At 35.2% G+C, this 26,052-nt stretch overlaps 1 protein-coding gene across 1 annotated transcript in view; it reads left to right on the top strand.

The window, feature by feature from the left end:
• Window positions 1-26,052, top strand: part of LOC101441443 (phospholipid-transporting ATPase ABCA3-like) — a 207,241-nt gene that overhangs the window by 62,079 nt on the left and 119,110 nt on the right. Inside the window, exon 6 of the mRNA XM_058286294.2 lies at window positions 12,418-12,572. Within this exon, the coding sequence (XP_058142277.2) occupies window positions 12,418-12,572 (155 nt within the window). The remainder of the gene's footprint in view (window positions 1-12,417; window positions 12,573-26,052) is intronic.

Below are 26,052 nucleotides of genomic sequence, written 5' to 3'. Positions count from 1 at the left end.
GCCTTGGGACTGTAATATTTTACCCCAAAGAAACACCCTTTATAAAACCCAACAGATTTCTAGTACTTTGCATTGGCACTGCTTTGGTTGGCAGACTAATACAACTTGTTTCAGATGTATTCAGATTTCCTAGTTCTTCTGAGTCAATATTGATAGTTTGGTATTTTAGAGGAATTTGCATATTTCATCTGGGTTATATAATTTGTTGGCATACAATTATTCTTAGTATTATATTCCTTTTTTAAAAGTAATTTTATTGAGACATGTTCACATACCACACAATCCATCTAAAGTATATATTTGGTGGCTTTTGATAAAATAACAGACTTGTGCATTCATCACTATAATTGATATTAGAGCATTCTCATTACTTCAAAAAGGAAAATCTCCTACCCTTTAGCAGGCACCTCTCAATCCCTATATCCTTCCCATACTATACATAACCACTCATCTAATTCCTTCTGTATGAATTTATTCATATTTATAACTTGTGTAGATGGAGTCAGACAATATGTAGTACTTTGTGTCTGGTTTCTTTCACTTAGCATAATTCCTTTTTTCAAAATTGGTGAATGGAAAAACATTAATATATTACTATTGCTATACTTTGCCTTAGGTGTATTTTTGCCCAAATACCACCCTATATTAATATCTTATAATAGTAACATACATTTTTTTCTGAATTCATGGAAAAACATTAGTTACACTCATTGTCCACAAGAGGTTTACTGTGCTATACAATCTCATGTTTCATCTTTCCTTTTAGTAACCTATATTAATACAATCTTAAGCTTTCCTTTTCAACCACTGTCATACCCACATATTAGTGCTGTTAATTACATTCGCTCTAATATGCTATCATCACCCCTACCCATTTCCAAATTCTTATAATAACCTTATTACAAACTCTGCACAAATTAAGCCTGACTTCCCATTCTCTATCCTCATTCTATCTTCTGGTGTCCTATATTGTAGATGTTAACTCCATGGCTTTTCTCATTGTATTTAGTTCATAATAGCAAGGTCATCCGATATTTGTCCTTTTGTGTCTGGTGTGCTTCACTCAACATAATGTTCTCAAGGTTCATCCACGTCATCATATGTATCACAACTTCATTACTTCGTACAACTGAATAATATTCCATCATATGTATATACCACGTTTTGTTTATCCATTTGTCAGTTGATAGATACTTGACTTGTTTCCATCTTTTTGGCAATTGTGAATAATGCCACTAGGAACATCAGTGTGCAAATGTCTGATCATGTCCCTACTTTCAGTTTTTCTTAATATATACCTAGTAATGGGATAGCCAGATCATATGGCAGATCTATATTTAACTTCTTGAGGAATCATCAAACTGTCTTCTATAGAGGCCGCACCATTTTACACTCCCACCAAAAATAAGTGTTTATATTTCTCCATGTCCTCTCTGACACTTGTACTTTTTTTTTTTAAGTAGTGGCCATTCTAATAGGTATGAAATGATATCTCATTGTAGTTTTGATTTGCTTTTTCCTAATAGCTATTTCAAAAGATGTTGACATCTTTTTATTTCTTTGTTTAGTTTTTTTTTTCCATTTGTATTTCCTCTTTCAAAAAATGTCTATTTGAGCCCTTTGATCATTTTTCAATTGGATCATTTGTCCTTTTATCCTTGAGTTATAGGATATACTTTATATAGCATGGATTCAAACCCTTATTGGATATGTAGATTTCAAATATTTTCTTCCTTTGTGTAGGCTACCTTTCACCTTGACAAAGTCCTTGGAAGCACAAAGTATTTAATTTTGAGGCTGTCCCATTTATCTATTTTTTTCTTTTCTTACTCATGCTTTGGGTATAAGATCTAAGAAACTACCTCCCACAATCAGATCTTGAAGATGCTTTCTTCTAGGAGTTTTATGGTCCTGGCTTTTATATTTAGGTCTTTGATCCAATTTGAGTTCATTTTTATATAGGGTGTTAAACAGGCTTTAGTATATTCCTTTTTATTTAAGGTTAATGGTGGTGTCCTTTCTTTCATTTCTGATTCAGTAGTTTGATTCTTCTTTCTTTGTAGTTTAGTCAAGCTAAAGATTTGTCAGTTTTGTCAATCTTTTCCAAGAGCCAAAATTTTATTCTATTATTTTACTCTTCTTTATTTAGTTTATCTCCATTCTAGTCTTTATTATTTCCTTCCTTTTACTACCTTTAAGTTCAGTTTCCTCTTTTCAAGCTCCTTAATGTATAAGGTTAAATAATTGGTTTGAGACCTTTATTCTTTCTTAATGTAGTCATTTACATCTCTAAATTTGACTCCAAGCAGTGTTTTCACTGCACTCCATAAGTTTTGGTATGTTGTGATTTCATTTTCATTCTTCTCAAAATATTTTCTAATTTCTCTTGTAATTTCTTCTTTGTTTTACTGGATAATTAAAAGTATGTTGTTTAATTTCTACCTAGGTGTGAATTTCCCAGTTTTCTTTCTATTATATCTAGTCCCCTTCCATTTTGGTTAGAGAAGATATTTTGATAATTTCAATCTTTTTAAATTTATTGAGACTTATTTTATGATCTAACATAAGATCTATCCTTTAGAATGTTCAGTGTGCACTTGAGAAGAATGTATATTCTGCTATTTGGTGGAGTGCTCCATACATGTTTATTAGGTCTAGTTGGTTTATAGAGCACTTCAAATCCTCTTTCCTTATTGATCTTCTGTCTAGTGGTTCTATTCGTTATTGAAAGTGGGGTATTGAAATCCCCAGCTATTGTTGTTGAATTGTTTGTTTTTCCTTTCAATTCTGTCCATTTTTAATTCATATATTTTGGGACTCTGTTGTTTAGTGTTTTTATAACTGTTATCCCTTCTTGATGCAATATACAAATGACCTTCTTTGTATATTGCAACAATTTTTTACTTAGAAGTCTACTTGTCTGTTATTAGTATATTCATTCCAACTCTCTTTTTTGTTACTATTTATGTAGGATATCTTTTTCCATTCTTTTCCTTTCAACTTAGTTGAATTTCTCCACCTAGAGTGTGCTCTTTTAGATAGCATAGTATGAGTTGGTTCATGCTTTCTTTACACATTTTGCTAATTTGTCTTTTGTTGGGAGTTAATCCATTACATTAAAAGTAATTGGTGGGAAGCAGATGTGGCTCAATCTATTGGGCTCCGGTCTACCATTTGGGATGCCCTGGGTTCACTTCCCAGGGTGTCCTTGTGAAGGCAATCTGATCCACACCCACAGAGAGTTGATGGCCCACACGCGGAGAGCTAACTCAGCAAGATGATGCAACAAAGGGAGACAAGGAAACACAGAAGAACATGCAGCAAATGGACACAGAGAGCAGACAACAATCAAGTGGCAAGGGGTGGAGGGCATAAATAAATAAAATAAATGTTTAAAAAAAGGTATTGCTTGCCTGTGTACAGCAGGGGAAGCATAGAGAGATGGAGAGGTGATGAGTTTTTTAAAAAAAGGAATTGGTGATAAGTAAAGACTTCTGCCTTTTTATATTCATTTTCTATATATCATATTACTTTTCTTCCTCAAATCCTCCTTTACTGCTCTCTTGTGTGTTTAATTGCTATTTTCTAATGTATTTTGATCCCCTTCTCATTTCCTTTTTTCAATATTTTTAGTCCTTTTATTAGTGATTACCCTGGGAATTATAGTTAACATCTTAAATCTAAGAATCTAGTTGAATTAATACTAAAGTAGTTTCAATATCATACAAAAATTCTTCTATACAGCTCTGCTCTGCTTTATGTTGTTATTGTCACAAATTACATCTTTACCCATGGATTTTTATTAGTTTTATGCTTTTATCTTTTCAATGATGGGAAACAAAAGAGACAAGTAATATATCAAAAAATGCATTGATACTGGCTTTTTAATTTACCTGTGTTTCTACCTTTTCTTTGTATGATTTTGAGTTACTAATGAGTTTTCTTTCATTTCAGCCTAAACAACTCCCTTTAGCTTTTCTTGTAGTGCAAGGTCTACTACAAATGAACATCTTTAGCATTTGTTTATGAGATAATGTCTTAATTTCTCCATTTTTGAAGGTAGTTTTGTTGGATATCGAATTCTTGTTGGCAGTTTTCTTTCAGTGTTTCGTTAGGTCATCCCACTGCCTTCCGGCCTCCATTTTTTTCTGATGAGAAATTAGCTGTTAATTTTATTGAGGATACTTTGTACATGGCAAGTGGCTTCTCCCTGCTGTTTTCAAGATTCTCTCTTCATCTTTGGATTTTGACAGTCTCATTATAATGGATCTTGTGGATTTCTTTGAGTTTATCCCTCTTGGAATTTGTTGAAATTCTTGGATATATATTCATGTATATCATAAGATTTAGGAGGTTTTCAGGCATTATTTCTTCAAATATTTTTTCTGCCCCTTCTTCTGATACTCTCATTATAAATATGTTGGTATGTTTGACGGTTTCTCTTAGACTCTGTTCATTTTTTTTTTGTTCTTTTTCCTTTCTGCTCTTCAGAATGGATAATTTCAATTGTCTTATCTTTAAGTTCACTGATTCTTATACCTGATCAAATCTGCTGTTTAACCCCTAAAGTGAATTTTTCATTTAAATTATTTACTTTTATGTTTTAGAATGTCTATTCGGTGTTTTTTAATCATTTCTATCTCTTTACTAATCTATTTTTTAAGAAGTTGTTCTCCTGGTTTACTGTAATTCTTTGTCCATTTCCCATGGCTCTCTGAGCATTTCTAAGACAATTGATTTAAAGCTCTTGCCTAATAAGTCCAATGTCTTAGATTCCTTTGGGGCAGTTTCTGTTCATGTCTTTTTCCTTTGACTACACCATAATTTCTTGTTTCTTTCCATATCTAACATTTTTTTCAATGCTGAATATTTTGAAAATTATAATTGATAAATCTTTAAATTAAATTATTTCCCCTTTGAGGGTTTATTTGTTCTTTTGTAGTTGTTTGTTTGTTTAATGACTTTTCTCAGCTATATTTGTGAAAACTGTATTCTTTGTCATGTGTGCTTTCTGAAGTCTCAGTTCCTATAGCCTCATGCTCAGCCCATGGTTTGGTAGAGATAAACATCTGGAGCCAAAAAGAAGAAGGACAAACAAGAGAGAAGAGAATTAAAAAGAAGACATAGAAATGAAATGATAAGGAAAGAAAAGAGAAAATCCTCTCCCAGTTTTTGTAGAATGGCTCTTTGTTGGGACAGCCCTTCAATACCTAACCTGGTGATTTCACTTTCTCTTTACCTAAGCCTAAATATCAGCCAAGGTGAAAGCTTAGGATCTTCACAGCTCTTTCCTGTTCTGGGCATCTATGTGACCTTCTAGATTTTCTGGTATAGCTTTTCAAGCAAGCCCTTATCTCCCCAAAGCATTTAACTAGCAAGCATTTCCTCCAAGGTTTTTTATGTATTTATTATTTCCACAATTGTTATCTTTGTCTTGAGTGGCAGCTGCTTGATATTTGCCTTTCAGTATTTTCAAGGAAGACCATCTGTGTAGGCATTTCTCCACCCTGAGAGTTTCCAGTTAGGCAAAACAAAGGCAAGCCCCTTTGTTCACTCTTTCAGGGAGTCCCCAGACAGGTCAAAACATGCAAACACAATTCCTTGAAAACAATGCCTGCTCTACTCCCACCAAAACAAGGAACCCTCACTTGGAATGTGCGCTGCCATCTTAAAGAACACTGCTGAGTCAGGGAGGGTTATGGAACAAGCTCTCTTACTGTGTTTCAGTCACCTTTTTTTCAAGTGTTTGCTTGGTAGTATAAATCTTTGACTGTTTTCCTGAGCTGTGATGAAGTTGGTTCTTACAGTTTGGGGCCATTTTTTCTGTGTTTTTATAGAGGAATAGGCCATGGGAGTTCTCAGATCCACCATTTATGCTCTTACTAAAAATATTTTTAAATGAAAAAAAATCATGTAATGATATTGAAAGAATTTAATAAAAATAAAATTCCCAACTCTACTTTTCAAAGTCTCACCTGTTTATTGTTAATACATATAAATATGTTGTTTATTTATTATTACAATGGAATGTAACAGTTTGGGTTCACTTTTTTATGATATAATTTCATGTCAAAATTTACATATGTTGATATAGTTTCATAAAATAGTCATTTCCATTAGCCATATGGTATTTTTAATAGGCAGTAGTATTCCTCTTTATATACTACATAGGTGAGAGATTTTTTTAAAACATTATTTTTAAACAAATAACTTTTATTGATACATATTAATAAGGCATGCAGTTCATCCAAAGTGTACAATCAGTGGTGTTTGGTATAATCACATGGTTGTACATTCATCACTTCAATCATTATTAGAGCATTTTCATTATTTTAATAATAATTAACAAAAAACAAGAAAAGTCCTCCCTCTAAATATCTGTATGCCTCCCCCACTGTACATAGCTGGTGTTTCTGGCTATTTGATCTAAAGTATATAATCAATGGCTTTTAGTATAAGCATAATGTACACTCATCATCTCAAAAATTTTATAATATCATTACTCCAAAAAGGAAGTCTCTACACTGTTTAGCATTCCTTCCTGAGACCTACATAATCACTAATCTCTTTTCATCTTTATAAATTGATTCATATTTACATTTCATATAAATGAAATCATACAATATGTAGTACTCTGTGTCTGATCTCCTTCACTTAACATTTGTTCAGTTTCAAAGAAAAGTAGTCATATATGCAATTCTACCCATAGTCATATTTCACATAGTGTATTTATATTTCATATACTATATTTAGTTCATAATAGGGCAATCATACAGTATTTGTCCTTTTGTGTCTGGCTTGCTTCACTCAACATAATGTCCTCCAGGTTCATCCATGTTGTCATATGCTTCACAACTTGATTTCTTCTTACAACTGCATAATATCCCATCATGTGTATATACAACAATTTGTTTATCCATCCATTGGTTGATGGACACTTGGGCTGTTTCCAACTTTTGGCAGTTGTGAATAATGCTGCTATGAATATTGTGTGTGCAGATGTTTGTTCATGTCAACGCTTTCAGTTCTTCTTTTTTTTTTATTCTTTGTTTCTCTCCCCTTCCCCTCATTGTCTCCTCTCTGTGTCCGTTTGCTATGTGTTCTGCATTTGCTTACATTATTCAGCAGCACTGGGAAACTGTATCTCTTTTTTGTTGCATCATCTTGCTGCATCAGCTCTCTGTGTGTGTGGTGCCACTCCTGGGCATGCTGTGCTTTTTTCATGCAGGGCAGCTCTCCTTGCAGGGCACACTCCTTGGGCATGGGGCACCCCTACGTAGGTGCACCCCTGCATGGCACGGCACTCTTTGTGCCTGACAGTACTGCACATGGGCCAGCTTACCACACAGGTCAGGAGGCCCTGGGGATCAAACCCTGGACCCTCCATATGGTAGATGGACGCTCTATCAGTTGAGCCATGTCTGTTTTCATGGTATATAATTCTTTTAATGTGCTTTTGGATTCTGTTTGCAAGTATTTCTTTGAGGATTTTTGCATCTATATTCATTAGAAATATTGGTCTGTAATTTTCTTTTTTCATAGTATCTTTATCTGGTTTTGGTATTAAGGTGATGATGTGGCTTCATAGAATGAGTCTGGTGGCATTCTTTCCTATTCAATTTTTTGTAAGAGATTGAGCAAGATCAGTATTAGTTCATTTTGAATGATAGATAAAATTCAACTGGGAAGCCATCTGATCCTGGCTTTTCATCTTTGGGAGGTTTTTGATGACTGTTTCAATCTTTTCACTTGTGATTAGTTTGTTGAGGTCTTCTATTTCTTCTAAAATACATGGAGGTGGTTCATGTGTTTCCAGGAATTTGTCCATCTCATCTACATTTTCTAGTTTTTTGTGTGTGATAAATTGTTCACAGTATCCTCTTATGATCTCTCTTATTTCTATGGTGTCAGTGATAATGTCCCCCTCTCATTTCTGATTTTATTTATTTGTGTCTTCTCTCTCTATTTCTTTGTCAGTCTAGTCAATTATTTGTTGATGTTGTTGATCTTCTCAAAGAACCAACTTTTGTTGTTTTTTTTTATTCTCTCTTTTGTTTTTTGTTCTCAATTTCATTTATTTCTGCTCTGATCTTTACTATTTCTTTCATTCGTTTTGGTTTGGTTTTCGTTTGCTGTCCTTTTTCTAATTCTTCCAGGTGTGCAGTTAGATAATCAATTTTGGCTCTCTCTTTCTTTTTTATGTAAGCATTGAGGGCTATAAATTTCCCTCTCAGCACTGCCTTTGTGGTGTCCAATAGGTTTTGATATGTAATGTTCTCATCGTCATTTGTCTCAAGATATTTGCTGAATCCTCTTGCAGTTTCTTCTTTGACCCACTGAATGTTTAAGAGTGTGTTGTTTAATATCCATATGTTTATGAATTTTCCCTTTTTCTGTCTATTATTGTTTCCAGCTTCATTCCATTATGATCAGAGAAAGTGTTTTGTATAATTTCATTCTCTTTAAACTTATTGAGACTTGTCTTGTGACCCAATATATGGTCTTTCTTGAAGAAGAAACCATGAGCACTTGAAAAGAATGCATATCCTGTTGTTTTGGGGTGCAATGCTCTATAGATATCTGTTAGGTCTAGTTCATTTATCATATCATTCAAGCTTTCTATTTCTTTATTTAGACTCTGTCCAGATGTTCTAGCCAATACTGGGAGTGGTGTATTGAAACCTAGAACTATTATTGAGAGGACATCTATTCTTCCTTCAGCTTGCCAGTGTGTGCCTCATGTATCTTGGTGCACTGAGGTTAGGTGCATAAATATTTAGAATAGTTATTCCTTCTTCTTGAATCTTCCCTTTTATTAATATATAATGACCTTCTTAATCCCTTATAACAGTTTTGCATTTGAAATCTATTTTATCCAATATTAGTATCACTGTTGCAGCTCTTCTTTGGTTATGCTTTACATGGAGTATCTTTTTCCAACCTTTCACATTTAACCTGGTTGTGTCCTTACATCTGAGATGAGTTTCTTGTAGACAACATATAGGTGGCTCATATTATTTTATCCATTTTATCAGTCTGTGTCTCTTGATTGGGGTGTTTGAGCCACTAATGTTCAATATTATAACTATAAAGGCATTACTTACCTCATCCATTTTGACATTTGGCTTTCTGTTGTCATATTATATTATAGCCCATCTTTTTTTTTTTCCCAAATTCTACTCAATTTATTCATTTTTTTAAAAGATATTACATTAAAAAAAATATGAGGTCCCCACTCACCCCCACCGCCCCCACCCCACTACTCCCCCCACAATAACACTCTCCCCCATCATCATGTCACATCCATTGTGTCTGGTTAGTATATCTCCGGGCATTGCTGCACCCCATGTCCCGTGTTCCACACCATAGCCCACACTTTCCCACGTTCCATCCAGTGTAGCCCATCTTTTTTGCCCTTTCTAATAATCTTCGTTTCTACACTCTTCTCCAAGTCTCTAACCCTTGTTTTTTCCTTTCAGGTTGCAGCAGTCCCTTTAGTCTCTCTTGTAATTCTGGCCTTTTAGTAACATATTCTATCAGTTTTTGTTTGTCTTTGAAGACTTTGAACTCTTCTTCATTCTTGAAAAGCAACTTTGTCTGATACAGAATTCTTTGCTGGCTGTATTTCTCCCTCAATACCTTAAATATATCATACTACTTTCTTCTCTCCTCCATGGTTTCTGATGAGAGGTCGGCACTTAATCTTATTGAGTTCCCCTTGTATGTGATGCTTTTCTTTCTCTTGCTGCTTTCAGAATCTTCTTTTTATCTCTGATATTTGTCATTCTGAATAGTAGGTGTCTCTGGGTAGGTGTATTCATGTTTATTCTGTTCAGGGTGCATAGTCCTTCTTGTACATTGATATTTATGTCTTTCGTAAGGGTAGGGACTTTTCAGTCATTATTTCCTGAAATATTCTTTCTGCCTCTTTTACATTTTCTTCTCCTTCTAAGACACCAATCATGCATATGTTTTTGCATTCACATTGTCATTCAAATCCCCAGGATCCTGTTGCATTTTTTCCATTCTCTTCTCCTGTCTTTTCCAGTTCAGATGTTCTGTTTTCAAAATCACTAATTCTGTCTTCAAGCAATTCAAATCTGCTCTTATATGCCTCTAATGCATTTTTAATCTCATCCATCATGTCTTTCATTCCCGTAAGGTCTGCTACTATTCTTTGCAGATCTTCAAATTGTTCTTTATGCTCACCCAGTGTCTTCTTAATATCCTTTATCTTTTTTGTCATATTTTCTTTCCTCTCTTAATTGATTTAGGAGTTGTGTGACTATTATTAATTGCTTAAATCCTGAATCTCTTCAGTATATTTAGTTTGTTCCCTTGGCTGAGCCATCTCTTCCTATTTCCTAGTATGGCTTGTAATTTTTTGCTGATGTCTAGGCATCTGATATGTTGGTGAATTTACTCTGATGGCGAATTTTTCTCTCTTCCCTATTGTAATATTTTTTCATAGCTCTTCTTTGATATTTTGTTTATCCTAAGTCTTTAAAATTCCCAGCTTAAGTTACCAGACTACTGCCAGGGACTACTAATGGGATGCAGACTTTCTCCCAGGGGTGGGGTAAAGAGAGTTCTAAAAGCAGTGTTTCCATGTAATTTCCAGACAGACCAAAGATGGCATTCATTGGCGCACCTTTCCACAGAGGTGTATCTCTCTAATATTTCCACTCTCGTCATCAGGCCAGAACCAAAATTCAAAGCAGTCTCTGCTGGCTGAATTCACTGAAGTAAAGCCCCCCAACTCCCATCCCTTTTCTCTTGTGAGAGCTGACAAGGCAAGGAACATCTTCTTCCCTTTCAGTAAGACGAACTGAGCCAGGGGTTTTACTACCTCTGATTATCTCTGGGGTGGGGGATGGGAGCCCATCTTGGCATCCGGGAAGTTTAGTACCTAACAGTTCATTGTTTCCACTTCTTGGTCTCTCTGTCCCTCACTCTCCTGGGAGTTGTGAAGCAGTGTCCTGGTCTGAGCATTATCTGATGCCTTCTTCCTTCAATTTTATGTACAATATAAAATACCCTCTGTTATATCAAGATATTGTAATTACTGTATTCATTTTCTTTTTGTTTAGCATTTGTCTTCTATCAAGTTCAGTAGCTCTATTTGGACATCTTTGAATATAGAGTTCCACTTTGGAGTGTATTTAAAATAACTATTTGTATTAGTCAGCCAAAAGGGGTGCTGATGCAAAGTACCAGAAATCTGTTGGCTTTTACAAAGGGTATTTATTTGGGGTAGAAGCTTACAGTCACAAGCCCCTAAAGAGTCCAACTTAAGGTACCAGAAGAGGTACTTTCTCACCCAAAGTCTGTTACCATGTATTGATGCAAGATGGCAAGTGACATCTGCAAGAGTTCATCCTTCCTCTTCCCTCTTAAGTATCCATGGTCCCAGCTTCTTCCAATCTCAGCTGTAGGCTGGCATAAGGCTCATCTCTCTCCCTGGGGCTCATTTCTTTCCAGGCTCACCTGCTCTGTCCTCTTCACAAGGCCAGCTGTAGACTATCAGGCTCATCTCTCTTCCCAGGACCTCTTCCCTGTCTAATGAGCTGTCTCTTCCTCTGTGTTCTTCTCTGTGTATCTCCTTCTGTGTGTGAGTCTGTTTTATCAGCCCAACAAGGGGGTGAGGACTCAACACCAAGTCTCACTCTAATGATGTGGTTGAATCAAAGCCCTAATCTGAACATAATTTGATCAGATGTCTCAGCTGAATCTAATACAATCTCCAGAGGAAGCAGACCAGTTTACAAACATAATCAATATTTCTTTTTGGAATTCAAAAATAAGATCAAACTACCACACTATTCAAAAACAAATTTAAAAAATATATATTTTAAATAGAGTGATTCATAGGGTTTAAATGATTTTATAACTTCTTTTTCACTTATTATCAAATATTTCACCCTAAAATCTGGACCAGTTTTGCCACCAGAAATGCAAAAAATAATTTTAAGTATTATTAATATTTAATTTTCTTCAGAACAAATGTCCTCTCTTCTGAGTTTTTGTTTTTTATATCATCTACATAATTTTTGTTTTTCATAGCATCTACATGGCTCTACATCTCTGTTTGGTTCACAAATGTAGTAACAGGGTAATTGCAGTACTGAAATATTGGAAAACAGCAAATTACTTGAATGTTTTTATTTTCCATATAATCCATAACCATTGTAGAAAATTAGAATATATCAGAGAAAAAGCAAGAAAACAAAAAAATATTTAATCCTATCATTTCAAGGCAACTGTTGATATTTTCCAGAACTACTCCTCTTTAAGAGATAATGCCAATTCTTTTGAATAATCCATTAGTAGACTATGAATTTGAGTTGATAAAATGAAATGTGTTGTCATGTTTGCTTACCAAAGCTAAGCGTCTATCATTCTTCTGCTTTATTCTAGGTCATTATCTTCCTACCAGTGGAGAGGCCTGTATTAATAGATATGACATCTCAAAGAACATAGTTCAGATCCGAAAAAGCTTGGGTTTCTGCCCACAGCATGACTTGTTTTTTAATGACTTGACACTATCAGAACACCTTTTATTCTACTGTGTGGTGAGTCAGAGATATGTGGGGTTTGTTTTTTTTTTAATTATCACACAGTAAATTTGACTTGTTATTTTTAATGTACAGACTTATGGATTTTAACGCATGTATAGATAAGTGTAACCACAAACAGGATATAAGAAGTAGTTCCATCACCTTAAGAAAACTCCCTCATGCTATTCCTTTATGGTCATCTTTCTCCCCACCTATTACTTCTGGTAATCACTTATCTATCATCCATCACTCTAGTTTTGCTTTGCTTTTTTGTTTTGTTTTGTTTTGTTTTTTGGAGAATGTAGTAAGAATTGAATAATATAGTATGCAATCTTTTGAGACCAACTTCTTTCACTTAGCATAATGCCTTTGAGATGCAGGTATTAGTCCTTTGTTCCTTTTAATTGCTGAGTAGTATTCCATGTTTGTATATACCACAATATACCAATTGGAGAACATTTGGGTTGTTTCCAGTTTGGGTGATTATGATTGAAGCTACTGCGAAAATTTATTTATAGTGGTCTGTGTAAAAATATGTTTTCATTTCTCTAGGAGTAGGATTACTTAGTCCTGGTAAGTGTTTATTTCACTTGCTAAGAAAGTACCATGCTGTTTTCCAGAGTGGCTATATAATTTTGCGTTCCCACCAATATGTATGTGAATTTCATATATATATCCCAAAAAAATACCCCCTTTTATGCATACAAAAGGGGGTATTTATTTGGAGTAGAAGCTTACAGTTACCAGGCCATAAAGTGGAAGTTACTTTCCTCACCAAAGTCTGTTGCCACACATTGATGCAAGATGGCAGACAATGTCTGTGAGGGTTCATTCTCCTCCTACTTCCAAGGCTCCTTAGCCCCAGTTTCTTCCAGTCTCAGCCGCAGGCTGGGACAAGTCTTGTCTCTTTCCCAGGGCTCATCTCTCTTGAGGCTCAGCTGCTCTGCTCTCTCTCTGCAAGGTCAGCTGTAAACAGTCAGGCAAATTGCTTGTCCCTTTTGCTGGGACCTCTGCTATGTCTAATGGAGCCTTCTCTCTTTCCTTAACATATCTACTTCTGTGTGTGCTTAGTTCCCAGGGTCCAGGATCAAAAAACTCCAATTCCCTTCTCTGCCATGTAATTTTCTCTATGAGCCCCACTGACCAATGTGGTGAGGACTCAATGTCCTACTGATGTAGCCCAATAAAAGCCTAATCATTATTTAATCAAGTAAAATGAAACCTCTGAAGTTAATACAATCTAATACACCCAGAGGAATAGACCAGTTTACAATAAACCAATACCTATTTTTGGAATTCATAAATAATACCAAACTGCTACACTCCACCCTCTGAATTCTGAAAAGATTCAAGAAAAAAAAAACCTTAAATCATTAACAATGATAAGCACAAAATTGGATCACAATCAGTTTAAAGAATTACTATTTTTCTTGGGGCAAAGTCCTGTCTGGCTATAGAACTCTGAAACTTACAAAAACATTATCTGCTTCCACTACACAAAGGGACAGACAGAGGATAAACATTTGAATTCTCATAAAGAGAAATTGGGAGGGAAACATGAGTCATGTGTCCTCTACAGTTCTGTAGAGGGCGTATTTCATTGGTTTTAAAGTCTGAGTGTCATTCACAAGATGATGGTTTCTTCTCCCTGGGGCCTTGTAGGGACCCACTCTTTCCACAGACTTGCCCAATAGCCATTTTCTTGGCTCCACCCTCATCACGCATCTGAGTGGTGACCAAGCTCCAGACCTCACCCTCTAAGTACCTTGGGATAATGGCCACACCTTCCATGACCTCTGTGGCAAAGTCTTAATTCCCCTACTACAGTCATGTGAAGACAACATTCCTCCCTAACCTTTGGAATGTAGGCACAACCGTCTCAGAGCAATGAGTTGGCCTTCCCTAATCCATGGGGAACAGGCCCACCCCTCTCAGACCTATGGGGTGCCAACTCTAACCTCCCTAATCTTTAGAGAATGTGCTCCAATGTCTGTGTACCCAGAGGTGGCAAAATTCTCCCTAAACAGTGAACAGGAACATCCAACCTCTTCAACTGCCAGGGCAAACTCACCCTCTCCATACACATGGATGGGGTTCCTCTCTTGGCCCAAGGTGATACCTTAATTCCAGATCTCACTTTCCATGATTTTCCCTTAAAGCTGTTTTCCCTTCCATCTTTCCCCTACATGTCTCTTTTAGTTCAAGCTGGCAGTGGTTTTGCTCATACAGCTCTCTCAAAAACTTGTTGGTTTAGCATGCAAGAAGCAGGGGCTCAAGTCATCAGACAGCAAGACTTTCCACGAGTCTTTCCTGGACAACTGCATTTTCAACCCTGATTTACAGATATATATATATATTATTCCATATTTCAAAAGCATTATTTTAACTTTGAATTCTTTTATAAATTTGTTAATGGACCTATTTCTTTAGGCCTATTTCATAACTCTTTTACTGTTCCATTGATCTGTGTGTCTATCCCTTTGCAAATACCACACTGTCCTGATTGATGTCACATTTTAATAAGTCTTGAAATGTGATAGTGCTGTATTTCAACTTCATTCTTCTTTGTCAAAAGTGTTTGATATATTCTAATTGCTTTGTCCTTTCAGATAAACTTTAGAATCATCTTTTCTATATCTACAAAGGTTCTCCTATGACATTGATTGCTATTACAATAAATCTTTAAATCACTTAGGAGAGAACTGAAATTGTTTTGTTACTTGAAGTTCATGAAGCTGTTTCCTATTACAAGGTCCTGTAGATGCTTCCCTACATTGTCTTCAAGGTTTTTATGGTCTTGGCTCTTATATTTAGATCTTTGATCCATCTTGAGTTGATTTTTGTATAAGGTGTGAGAGGGTATTCCTCTCTCATTCTTTTGCATCTAGATATCCAGTTCTCCGAGTACCATTTGTTGAACAAGCCAATCTCTTCCATTTGAGTGGGCTTGGTGGCCTTGTCGAATATCAGATTACTGTATATGTGAGCATCTGTATCAGAACATTCAATTCAGTTCCTTTGGTCAATATGTCTATCCTTGTGCCAATACCATGCCATTTTGTCCACTATAGCTTTGTAGTTTGGTTTAAACTCAGGTAGTGTGATTCCTCTGATTGCATCTTTCTTTTTCAGTGTGTCTTTGGCTATTCAGGGCCTCTTTCCCTTCCAAAGAAATTTCATAGTTAGTTTTTCCAGTTCATTAAAAAATGCTGTGTTGATTTTTATTGGGATTGCTTTAAATCTGAAGATCAGTTTGGTTAGAATAGACATTTTAATGATATTTAGTCTTCCTATTGATGAACAGGGAATATCCTTCCATTATTTAAGTCTTATTTGATTTCCTTTAACAGTGTTGTGTAGTTTTCTGTGTACAAGTCTTTTACCTATTTAGTTAAATTTATTTCTAAGTGTTTGATTTTTTAATTTACTATTGTAAATGGTATTTGTTTCTTGATTTCCTCCTCAGATTGTTCATTATTGGTGTACAGAAATGCTACTGATTTTTGAGCATTGATCTTATAACCTGCAACTTTACTGAACTCATTTATAAGTTCTAGAAGCTTTGTTGTAGATTTCTCAGGACTTTCTATGTATAGGATCATGTCTGCAAATAGTGAAATTTTGACTCCTTCCTTTCCAATTTGGATGCCTTTGGGCATATAGATATCCTTTTCTTGTTCCTGATCTTAGAGGGAAAGATTTTAGGATTTCACAATTGTAAACGATGTTAGCTGTGAGTTTTTCATATATACTCTTTATCATGTTCAGAAAGTTTCTTTCTATTCCTATCTTTTGCAGGGTTTTTAATCAGGAAAGGTTGTGTTTTATTGAATGTTTTTTCTGCATCTATAAATATGATCATGTGACTCTTTTCTTTCCATCTGTTTATGAGGTGTATTACATTGATTGATTTTCTTATGTTGAACCATCCTTGTATACTAGGGATGAAACCCACTTGATCATGGTGTATAATTCGTTTAATGTGTTGTTGAATACGGTCAGCAAGTATTTTGTTGAGGATTTTTGCAGCTAGCTTCATTAGAGAAATTCGTCTGTAATTTTCCTTTCTTGTGGTGTCTTTGTTTGGCTTTGGTACTAGGGTAATGTTGGCATTGTAGAATGAGTTAGGCAATGTTCCTTCTATTTTTATTTTTTGGAAGAGTTTAAGCAAGATTGGTGTTAGTTCTTTCCAGAATATTTTGTTGAATTCACCTGTGAAGCCATCTGGCACTGGGCTCTTCTCAGTTGGGAGGTTTTTAATGAGTGATTCTATCTCTTTACTTGTGATTGGTTTGTTGAGATCTCAATTTCTTCTTTCATCAGTATAGGCTGCTTATGTGTTTCTAGGAATTTGTCCATTTCCTCTGAATTGTCATTTTTGTTGGAATATAGTTTTCAAAGTACCCTCTTATGATGGTCTTTATTTCTGTGGGGTCAGTGGTGATATCTCCTTTCTCATTTCTTATTTTGTGTATTTGCATCTTCTCTCTTTTTTTCTTTCTTAGTCTAGCTAAGGGTTTGTCAATTTTATTGATCTTCTCAAAGAACTGGCTCTTGGTTTTGTTTATCTTTTCAAGTGCTTTCTTATTTCTATTTCATTTAGGTCTGAACTTATCTCTGTTATTTCTTTCTTTCTTTTTCCTGTGGGGTTACTTTGTTGTTTTTTTACTAATTCTTCCAAATGTGCAGTTAGGTCTTCAATTTTAGTTCTTTCTTCTTTCTTGATATATGAATTTATGGCTATGAATTTCCCTCTCAGTACAGCTTTTGCTGCATCCCATAAGGTTTGATATGTTGTGTTATCATTTTCATTAGTTTCAAGGTAGTTATTAATTTCTTTTGAGATTTCTTCTTTGACCCACTGTTTTTCTAAGAGTGTACTGTTTAATTTCCATAGCTTAGTGTGAAATCTGGGCCTCTGGCCCTTGCAGATTTCCAGCTTCACTCCACTGTGGTCAGAGATATTATTTTGTATGATTTTCATCTTTCTGAATTCATTGAGCCTTTCTTTATGGCCTAGCATATGGTCTATCTTGGAAAATGATCCATGTGCACTTGAGAAAAATGTATATCCTGCTGTATTCAGGTGTAATGATCTGTATATGTCTATGAGATCCATCTCCTCTAATATACTGTTCAAAGTTTTTGTTTCTTTATTGATTCTCTTTTGAGATGTTCTGTCCAAAGTTGATAGTGGTATATTTAAGTCTCCCACTATAATTGTAGAGGCATCTATTCTTTCACTTAGTTTTTCACTTAGTTTTAGTATTCTTGGTTGGAATTTTTTTTCATTTAGTACCTTGACTATGTCATACCACTGCCTTCTTGCCTCCATGGTTTCAGATGAGAAATCAGCACTTATTCTTATGGAGCCTCCCTTTCTTTTCTCTTGCTGCTTTTAGAATTTTCTCTTTGTCTTGAGCATTGGATAATTTGACAAGTATATGTCTTGGGGTCAGCCTGTTGGGATTTATACTGTTTGGGGTGTGCTGCACTTCCTGGACATGTCAACCATCTCCCAAAATCAGTTTGGGAAGTTTTCAGCCATTATTTCCTCCAACACCCCTTCTGTCCCCTTTCCCTTCTCTTCTCCTTCTGGGATGCCTATAATGCATATATTTGTGCATTTTGTGTTGTCGTTCAGATCCCTAAATCCCTGCTGGACTTTTTCTATCTTTTTATCTATCAATTCTACTATCTCTTTGATTTCAGAGGTACTGTCTTCCACATTAGTAATTCTTTCCACTGCCTGTTCAAATCTAAAGTTATTTGCTGCGAGTGTATTTTTGATTCCTTGGATTGTGCCATTCATCACCACCATATCCATTATCTTTTTGTGTATTTTACAATTTCTTCAGTATCCTCTCCAAGTGTTTTCTTAATAGCCTTAATCTCTTCCTTCACTGCAATAAGTTGGTCCATGATATTTGTTTGGAGAGCTTTGATTAGTTGCTCTATGTTCTGCTCCTCTTCCTGGCTTTTAGTTTGTTCATTGCGCTGGGCCATGTCTTCCTGATTATTGGTATGGTTGTAACTTTTTGTTGCTGTCTGGTCATCATTTTATCTTGAAGTTGATTAGCTTCTTCCTCTAGTCTCAGGTTTTATTTAGTTTCTGTTTCTGTGTGGTGTGTTAAGTGTTCTCTTTGACACTTTGTTCTTCTTCTTCTATTTCCTTGTTGTCTGAGTTACCTTGAAGGAAAAAGATTAGGGGCAGGGAAAGCAAAGGAGGTAAGAAAAGAAAACGTATAATAGTAGTATTGATAGTAAATGTTAGCAGAAATACCATGTGAGACCTCAGAGAATGAATATTAAACTCATATAAGCAGTGTAGAGTTAGAGGAATAAAAAAGTGGAGTACCTACAATGAAATGGGAAACTGAATATGAAGAAGAATATGGTATGAATTAACAGGCCAGTGTGGGAAGTGGATGTGGCTCAACTGATAAAGCTTCTACCTACCATATGGGAGCACCTGGGCTCAATCCCTGGGACCTCCTGATGAAAAAGAAGAGAAAACATGTCCACATGACAAACCAGTGCCCATGCAAGTGCCTGCATGGTGATCCGGTGCCCAGATGAGTGCCCACGTGAGTGCCTATGTGGTGAGCCAGTGCCCCACACAAGTGAGTCATGTGGCAAGATGATGACACATTGAAAGAGAGACAAAGGGAGAGTCAAGGTGAAGCACAGCAAAAAACAGGAACTGGGGTGGTGCAATTGACAGGGAAACTCTCACCCCATCAGAGGTCTCCAGGATCGAATCCTAGTGAATCCTAGAGGAGAAATAATAATAAGGGAAGACAACAAAGACACAAAGACAGCAAAAACATCAGGGCAGGAGGAGGGGAAGGGGGGAAATAAATAAATAAATAAATAAATAAATAAATAAATAAATAAATAAATAAATAAATAAAATCTTTTTTAAAAAGGCCCGCATGATGAGGAGAGAGGGAAAGAGAAAAGAGAGGACAATAACAGAAAGAGTTAATAAAAGATAGAAAACAGAATAGAAGTATTAGAAATAAAAATCCAGAAAAATTGGGGCCTAAATAAAGAGAGGTGGAATGTAAGAGCAACAACAGAAGGTAGAAGATAAAAGGATATAGGAAGGAAAAGAGATAGTGTTGGTAGCCAAAACAGTACACACAGAGAAGAGGAAATCTAGGAAGAGGAATCACAGCAAACAAGAAACAAGTCAACAGCACCTAATTTAAAAAGGGCAAAAAAGAGGAAGGAAAACAAGAAAAGAAAAAAAAAAAAAAACATACAAACACACGGGCAAGGAGTTAAGAAAAACCAGACTTCCCTTTTAAACCCCTGTGGAGCTTGTCAGGTTGCTGGTGTTTATCTGCAGCTATTTTGAAGTGGGTTTTAGTAAGTAAACTAAGTTAAATTATGTAACAAAAGTAATCTTTTTTTTTTTTAGGAAAAATAAGAGACCCAAAGGAAACTAAAACAAGGATAATGTCTATGTTTTCCCTGCCATAAAGTGTCAGCTAGATGTTTAATATCCCAGTGAGTCACTACTCTCAGAGGAGCCGGGAATTGAACTAGAGACCTTGCACATTCAAGGCTGAAACTCCTCCACTGAGCTAAACTTTACTTTCTAGGTTGATTTGCTCTTCAAAAAGAGTCCCTTTTCCCAGGACAGGATTGACTCTTTGCAATTAGATAAACTGCTGTTTAAGAACCTGTGCCCCCACACACACACTTTTTTTTTCTAACTACTTTCTCTCCCAGGCTGGCAGGAAGCCTGTGTGTGAGCTCCCTTTTGAAAATTCAAATGGCACCCTTGTGAATTAACTCACCACAGAGAATAATGATTCTCAGTCTCTTCGAGAGAGAGAGCATCCACACCTTGCCAGGAACTTACCTCCCCCCCTTCCCCCCCCCCCCCCCCCGCCAGCCTCTTCTCAGAACATCTGGTATGCTCCTCAAACCCCAAAACAGGGGGTCCACGTAACTGAACCCGCACTTGTAGGAACCTCTCCACCCCTCACCAGAACCCACGCACTCTCAGAATCCGTCTCCGCCAGCTGCGTGATCAGCAAGGTTCGGGGAAAGCAGCAGCTTCCTGAGCTGAGGGAGGGGCCCAGCTGTCCCACAGCTCCAGCCTCAAGTGCAAGAAACTCATGGTTTCCACCTGAGCAATCACTCTCTTTGTCCCACTCTCTCCAGGTCAATGTCCTGAAGCCTCCCGCCCCATGGGCTCCCAAAACAGCTCACTCAGGCAGGACCCTGTCCCTACTCAGCCTCCTTTCCATAGGAGAGACGATGTGGGTACACTCACTCCAATGCCATCTTGCCCCTCTCCCCATGAATGCTTTTTTAAAATGTCTCTTTCTGCAGAGCAGGTGCAGCTCAGTGGTTGAGCTCCTGCTTCGCATATACAAAGTCCCAAATTCAATCCCTGGTACCATCCAGAAAAAGAAGGTCTCTGTTTAATTGTTTATTGCTTATTCCTAGAAAAATATTGATATTTGTATGTTAATCTTTTATCCTATCACCTTGCTGAGCTCACATATTAGTTCTAGGAGACTTTTTATGGTAGATTATTCCCTAGTTTTATACATAAACAATATGTCATGTGAGAATAGGGACAGTTATATTTCTTTCTTCTGAATCTGTATCCATTTTACTTATTTTTATTGCCTTACTGCACTGGCTAAGACCTCCAGTATTACGGTGAATATGATTGGTAAGAGTGGGCATTCTTGATCTTATTCCTGATCTTATAGGGAAAGTTTTCAGTCTTTCACCATAAAGACTTTTTGTGGATACTTTTATAAGCTGGAAGAAATTATGTTCTATTCCTACTTTGTTGAGAGTTTTTATCATGAATGGATGTTGTATTTTGTCATAAGTTCTTCCTGCATTTATTAATATGGTTATCTGGTTTTTCTTCTTTAAACTGTTAACATGGTAGATTACATTAATTGATTTTCAAATACTTAAGCAGTCTCACATTCCTGAAATAAATCCCATGTGGTCATGAGTGTGTGTGTATGTGTGTTTGTGTGTATGGCTGAATACTTACATTCATGAGGGCTATTAATGTGTAGTTTCCTCTTCTTTATTTTCTTTGTCTGCTTTCAATATCATGGCATATTGACCTCATAAAATGAGTTGGGAATTTTTCCCTCCTGTTCCTTTCTTTAGAATAAATTGTATAGAATTGGTGTTATTTCTTCATTAAATTTTGCCTCATTCATCAGTAAAACTATCTGAACTTGGAGATTCATTTTTTGGATAGGTTTAACAATAATTTCCCTTTATTTAATAGGTACAGTAATATTCTGATTGTTTAATTTTGGGTAAGTTATGGTACTTTGTTGTGTTTTTTTAGGTATTAATCTATTTAATCTGAATTGTAGATTTTATGTATAGCTTATTTGTAGTATTCCGTTATTACCCTTTGAACAGCTGTGGGTTCTGTAGTGATAGCCTCTCTCTTCTTAATGATATTGGTAATTTTTGCTTCTTTTTCTTTTGTCATTCTTGCTACAGATTTATCAATTTTAATGATTTTCATGAAGAAACAACTTTTGGTTTCATTAATTTTCTCTATTATATTTCAGTTTTTAAATTAATTTATGCATATATATTTATTATTTCTTCCTTTTACCTCATTGAGTTTACTTCTGTTAATTTTGTTTCTTAAGTGTGGGAGCTTAGATTGTTGTTTGAGGCATATTTTCTTTCCAATGTAAGCAATTATTGCTATGATTCTCATTCTAAGCACTGCTTTAGTTGCATATCACAAATTTTGATATGGTATGTTGTATTTTAATTTTGTTCAGTTCAACCTCCTATATAGCCCATAGATTATTTAGGAGTAAGTTTTTTGATGTACTGCTGATGGGAGGTTATCCTGTTTTCTTTCTGTTATTTTTTAGTTTAATTTCATTTTGATCAGAGATCATACTTTCTGTGATTTCAGTTCCCTTCAAGTGGTTAAGGTTTGTTTTATGACCCAGGATATGAACTATCTTGGTGCCTGGATGTACTTGAGAAGAACATGTGTTCTGCTGTTTGGTTGGAATTTTCTATAAATGTGAATTAGATCCAGTCACTTGATGGTGGTGTTTGGTTCTTCATTATACTCCCTGATTTCTGCCTGTTTCTGAGAGAGGAGTGTTGATATCTCCTATAGATTTGTACATTTGTCTATTTCTCATTTCAGTTCTTCAGTCTTTGTTTTTTATATTTTAAATCTCTGTTATTAGGTGCATATACATTTACGATTATGTCCTCTTTGTGAAATGATTCTTTATCAATATGTTATGTCCTCTTTGTTTCTGGTTTTTCTTTGTTCTGAAGTTTACATTATCTAGTATTAAAAGTTTATTTTTCTCTGATAGTAATATGACAATTGCAGCTTTCTTTTGGTTTGTATTTTTGTAGCATATGTTCTTCCATCATTTTACTTTACATCTACCTATATTGTTCAGTTTTAAGTGAGTCTGTTGTAGACAATAGATAGTTGGGTAATGTTTTTATTAAGGTTAATAACCTCTAATAATGGAGTGGTATAAGGCCAAAAACACACATAAAGCAAGTGATGGACTGTAGTGAATAGTAATATATTAATATTTTTTCCATCAATTGTAAAATAAAAATATGCTAAGTGAAAGAAACCAGACACAAAGTAATAGATAAAATATAAATATGTTTACAGAGATGGAAGTAGATTAGCAGTTATGTAAGTCTGGGGAAGGATAGAGAGTTTGGGAGGTGATACTTAGGGGTAGGGTTTTTTATATTTGGAATAATGGAATTGTGATGATGAATGTACAGTTTTGTTATCATACTAAAAGCCATCTAATGTACATTTTACATGATTGATGGATTGTAGGGTATGTGAATATATCTCAAAATTGCTTTAAAAGAAAAGAAAAAAAATGTTGACCCTTCTGATTTTAATTGATGTTTTAGGCCATTTACATTTAATGTAATTATTAAAATGTGTGGATTTAAATTGGTAATTTTATTATTTGTTTTTGGTTTGTTCCCACTTTGTTGTTGTTGTCCCTGTTTCTCTTTTCAACCCCTGTATTGGATTATTTGAACCTTTTTTTTTCCACTGTAATATGGCATTTGTGATTTTTTACTATATCTCTTGTATACTTTATAAAATTAATAGACATTTTTGGAGCAGTTTTACAACCTCAAAAAATTGAACAAAAAGGACAGAGAGTTACCATGTACCTTCTCTCTGATCCCTGGCAGTTTCCTTTGATATTAGCATTTTGCATTGTTCAGATACATTTTTACAATTGATGAACCAATATTGATACATTATTATTAACTTAAGTCAGTAATTTACACTAAGCTTCACTCTTTGTGTTGTTGGTTCTATGGGTTTTGTCAAATTCATAATGTCATGTATCCACCAGTACAGTATCACACAGAATAGTTTTAGTGCCCTAAAATTCTAAAACTCTACTCTTTTTAATAGAAAAAGTTTTGAGTTTACAAAACAGTCATGCATACCATACAGGATTCCCATACATGGCACCACCACCAACATATGTTGTGGAACATTTTTACAAATCATGAAAGAATATCATCAAAATATTACTAACTATATTCCATATCCTACATTTAGTGTATTTTTCCCACAAAGCACCCTTTTATTAACACCATGTATTAATATTATGTTTGTTATAGTTCACAGAACATTCTCATATTTGTACTCTTACAAATATGAGAACATCATATTTGCAGTCCATCATCCACCACAGGGCTCACTGTGTTATATAATCCCATGCTTTGCACAGTCCATCCAAAGTGTACACTCAGTGGCTCTCAGTTTCATCACAGACTTATGCTGTAACCACCTCAGTCAATTTTAGAATGCTTTTGTTACTCCAAAAGGAAAAATCCCATACCATTTTATAATCCCCTATTGTTGACTCTCAGAATTGATATAATATCTTCTTTGTCATTGCTGCAAAAATATTACAATGTTACTTTTAACTATATTCTATAAGTTACATTAGTTGTATTTTCCTATGCATCACCATATTCTTAACACCTTGTAAGAGAAGAACATTCTTTTATTTGTTCTATAAACCATAATCCTCTCCACCACCAAAATCACTGTTATATAGTCCCTATATTACCCTCTAGCTTCCTTTCAAATGACATTTACATCCCTAGCCTATCCCTTTCAGCCACAACATATTTCTAAATCAACAATGTTATATAACATTGTTATATAACTCCCTATAATGTATTACTAACAACTCTATTCTACACTTCTACAATAAACCTTATTAAAAATTCTACATACATTAAGTATCAGTTCTCATTATCAACCCACATTTTATCTCCTAGTAACCTATACTCAACAGTTCATTGTAGTTTTGATCCACATTTCCATAACAGCTAGTGATGTTGAGCATCTTTTTATGTGCTTTTGGACCTTTGTATTTCCTCTTTGGAAAAATGTCTCTTCAAGTCTTTTGCTCATTTTTTAATTGGGTTGCTTGTCTTTTCATTGTTGAGTTGTATGATCTCTTTATATAACATGGAAATTAACTCTTATCGGATATATGGTTTCCAAATATTTTCTTCCTTGAGCAGTCTGCCTCTTTGCCTTCTTGACAAAGTCATTTGAAGCACAGAAGTGTTTAATTTTGAGGATGTCCCATTTACTCATTTTTTTCTTTCATTACTCATGTTTTTGGTGTAAAGTTTAAGAAACCACTACCTACTATAAAGACTTTAAAAATTTTGCTACACTTTTTTTTAGGAATTTTATTATTCTAGCTTTTACATTTAGGTATTGGATCCATTTTGAGTTAATTTTTGTATAAGGTGTGAGATAAGGGCCTTTTTCATTCTTTTAGTTGTGGACATCCAGTTCTCCCAGGACCATTTGCTAAATAGACTGTTTTGACCCAGATGGTGAGTTTGAAATACTTGTCAAAAATCACTTGACCATAGGTGCAAGGGTCTACTTTCAATTCTCAATTCGATTTCATTGGTCTATTTTTATGCAAGTAACATGTTTTTACCACTGAAGCTAAGCAATATGTAAAATCAGGAAGTGAGAGTCCTCCAACGTCATTCTTCTTTTAAGATATTTTTGGCTATTCAGGGCCCTTTACCCTTCCAAGTAAATTTTATAATTGGCTATTCCATTTCTGAAAAAAATTATATTGGTATTTTTTTGGGGATTGCATTGAATCTGTAAATGAACTTGGGTGGAATTGACATCTTAACAATATTTAGTCTTCCAATCCATGAACATGAAATGCATCTCCATATGTTCAGGTCATCTTTGTTTTGTTTTGTTTAGCAGTGTTTTTTAGTTTTCTGACTACAGGTCCTTTATGTCCTTGGTTAAGTTTACTCTTAAATATTTGATTCCTTTAATCACTACTGTCAATGGAATTTTTCTTGACTTCTTCCTCAGCTGGCTCATTTTTTGTGTTAAGGAACACTTTTTTGCATATTAATCTTGTATCCTACCACTTTGCTGAACTCA

Source organism: Dasypus novemcinctus, chromosome 23, assembly GCF_030445035.2.
Source record: "Dasypus novemcinctus isolate mDasNov1 chromosome 23, mDasNov1.1.hap2, whole genome shotgun sequence".
Taxonomy (NCBI): domain Eukaryota; kingdom Metazoa; phylum Chordata; class Mammalia; order Cingulata; family Dasypodidae; genus Dasypus; species Dasypus novemcinctus.
Note: the sequence above shows the minus strand (reverse complement) of the source record. Positions and strands in the feature narration are given on the sequence as shown.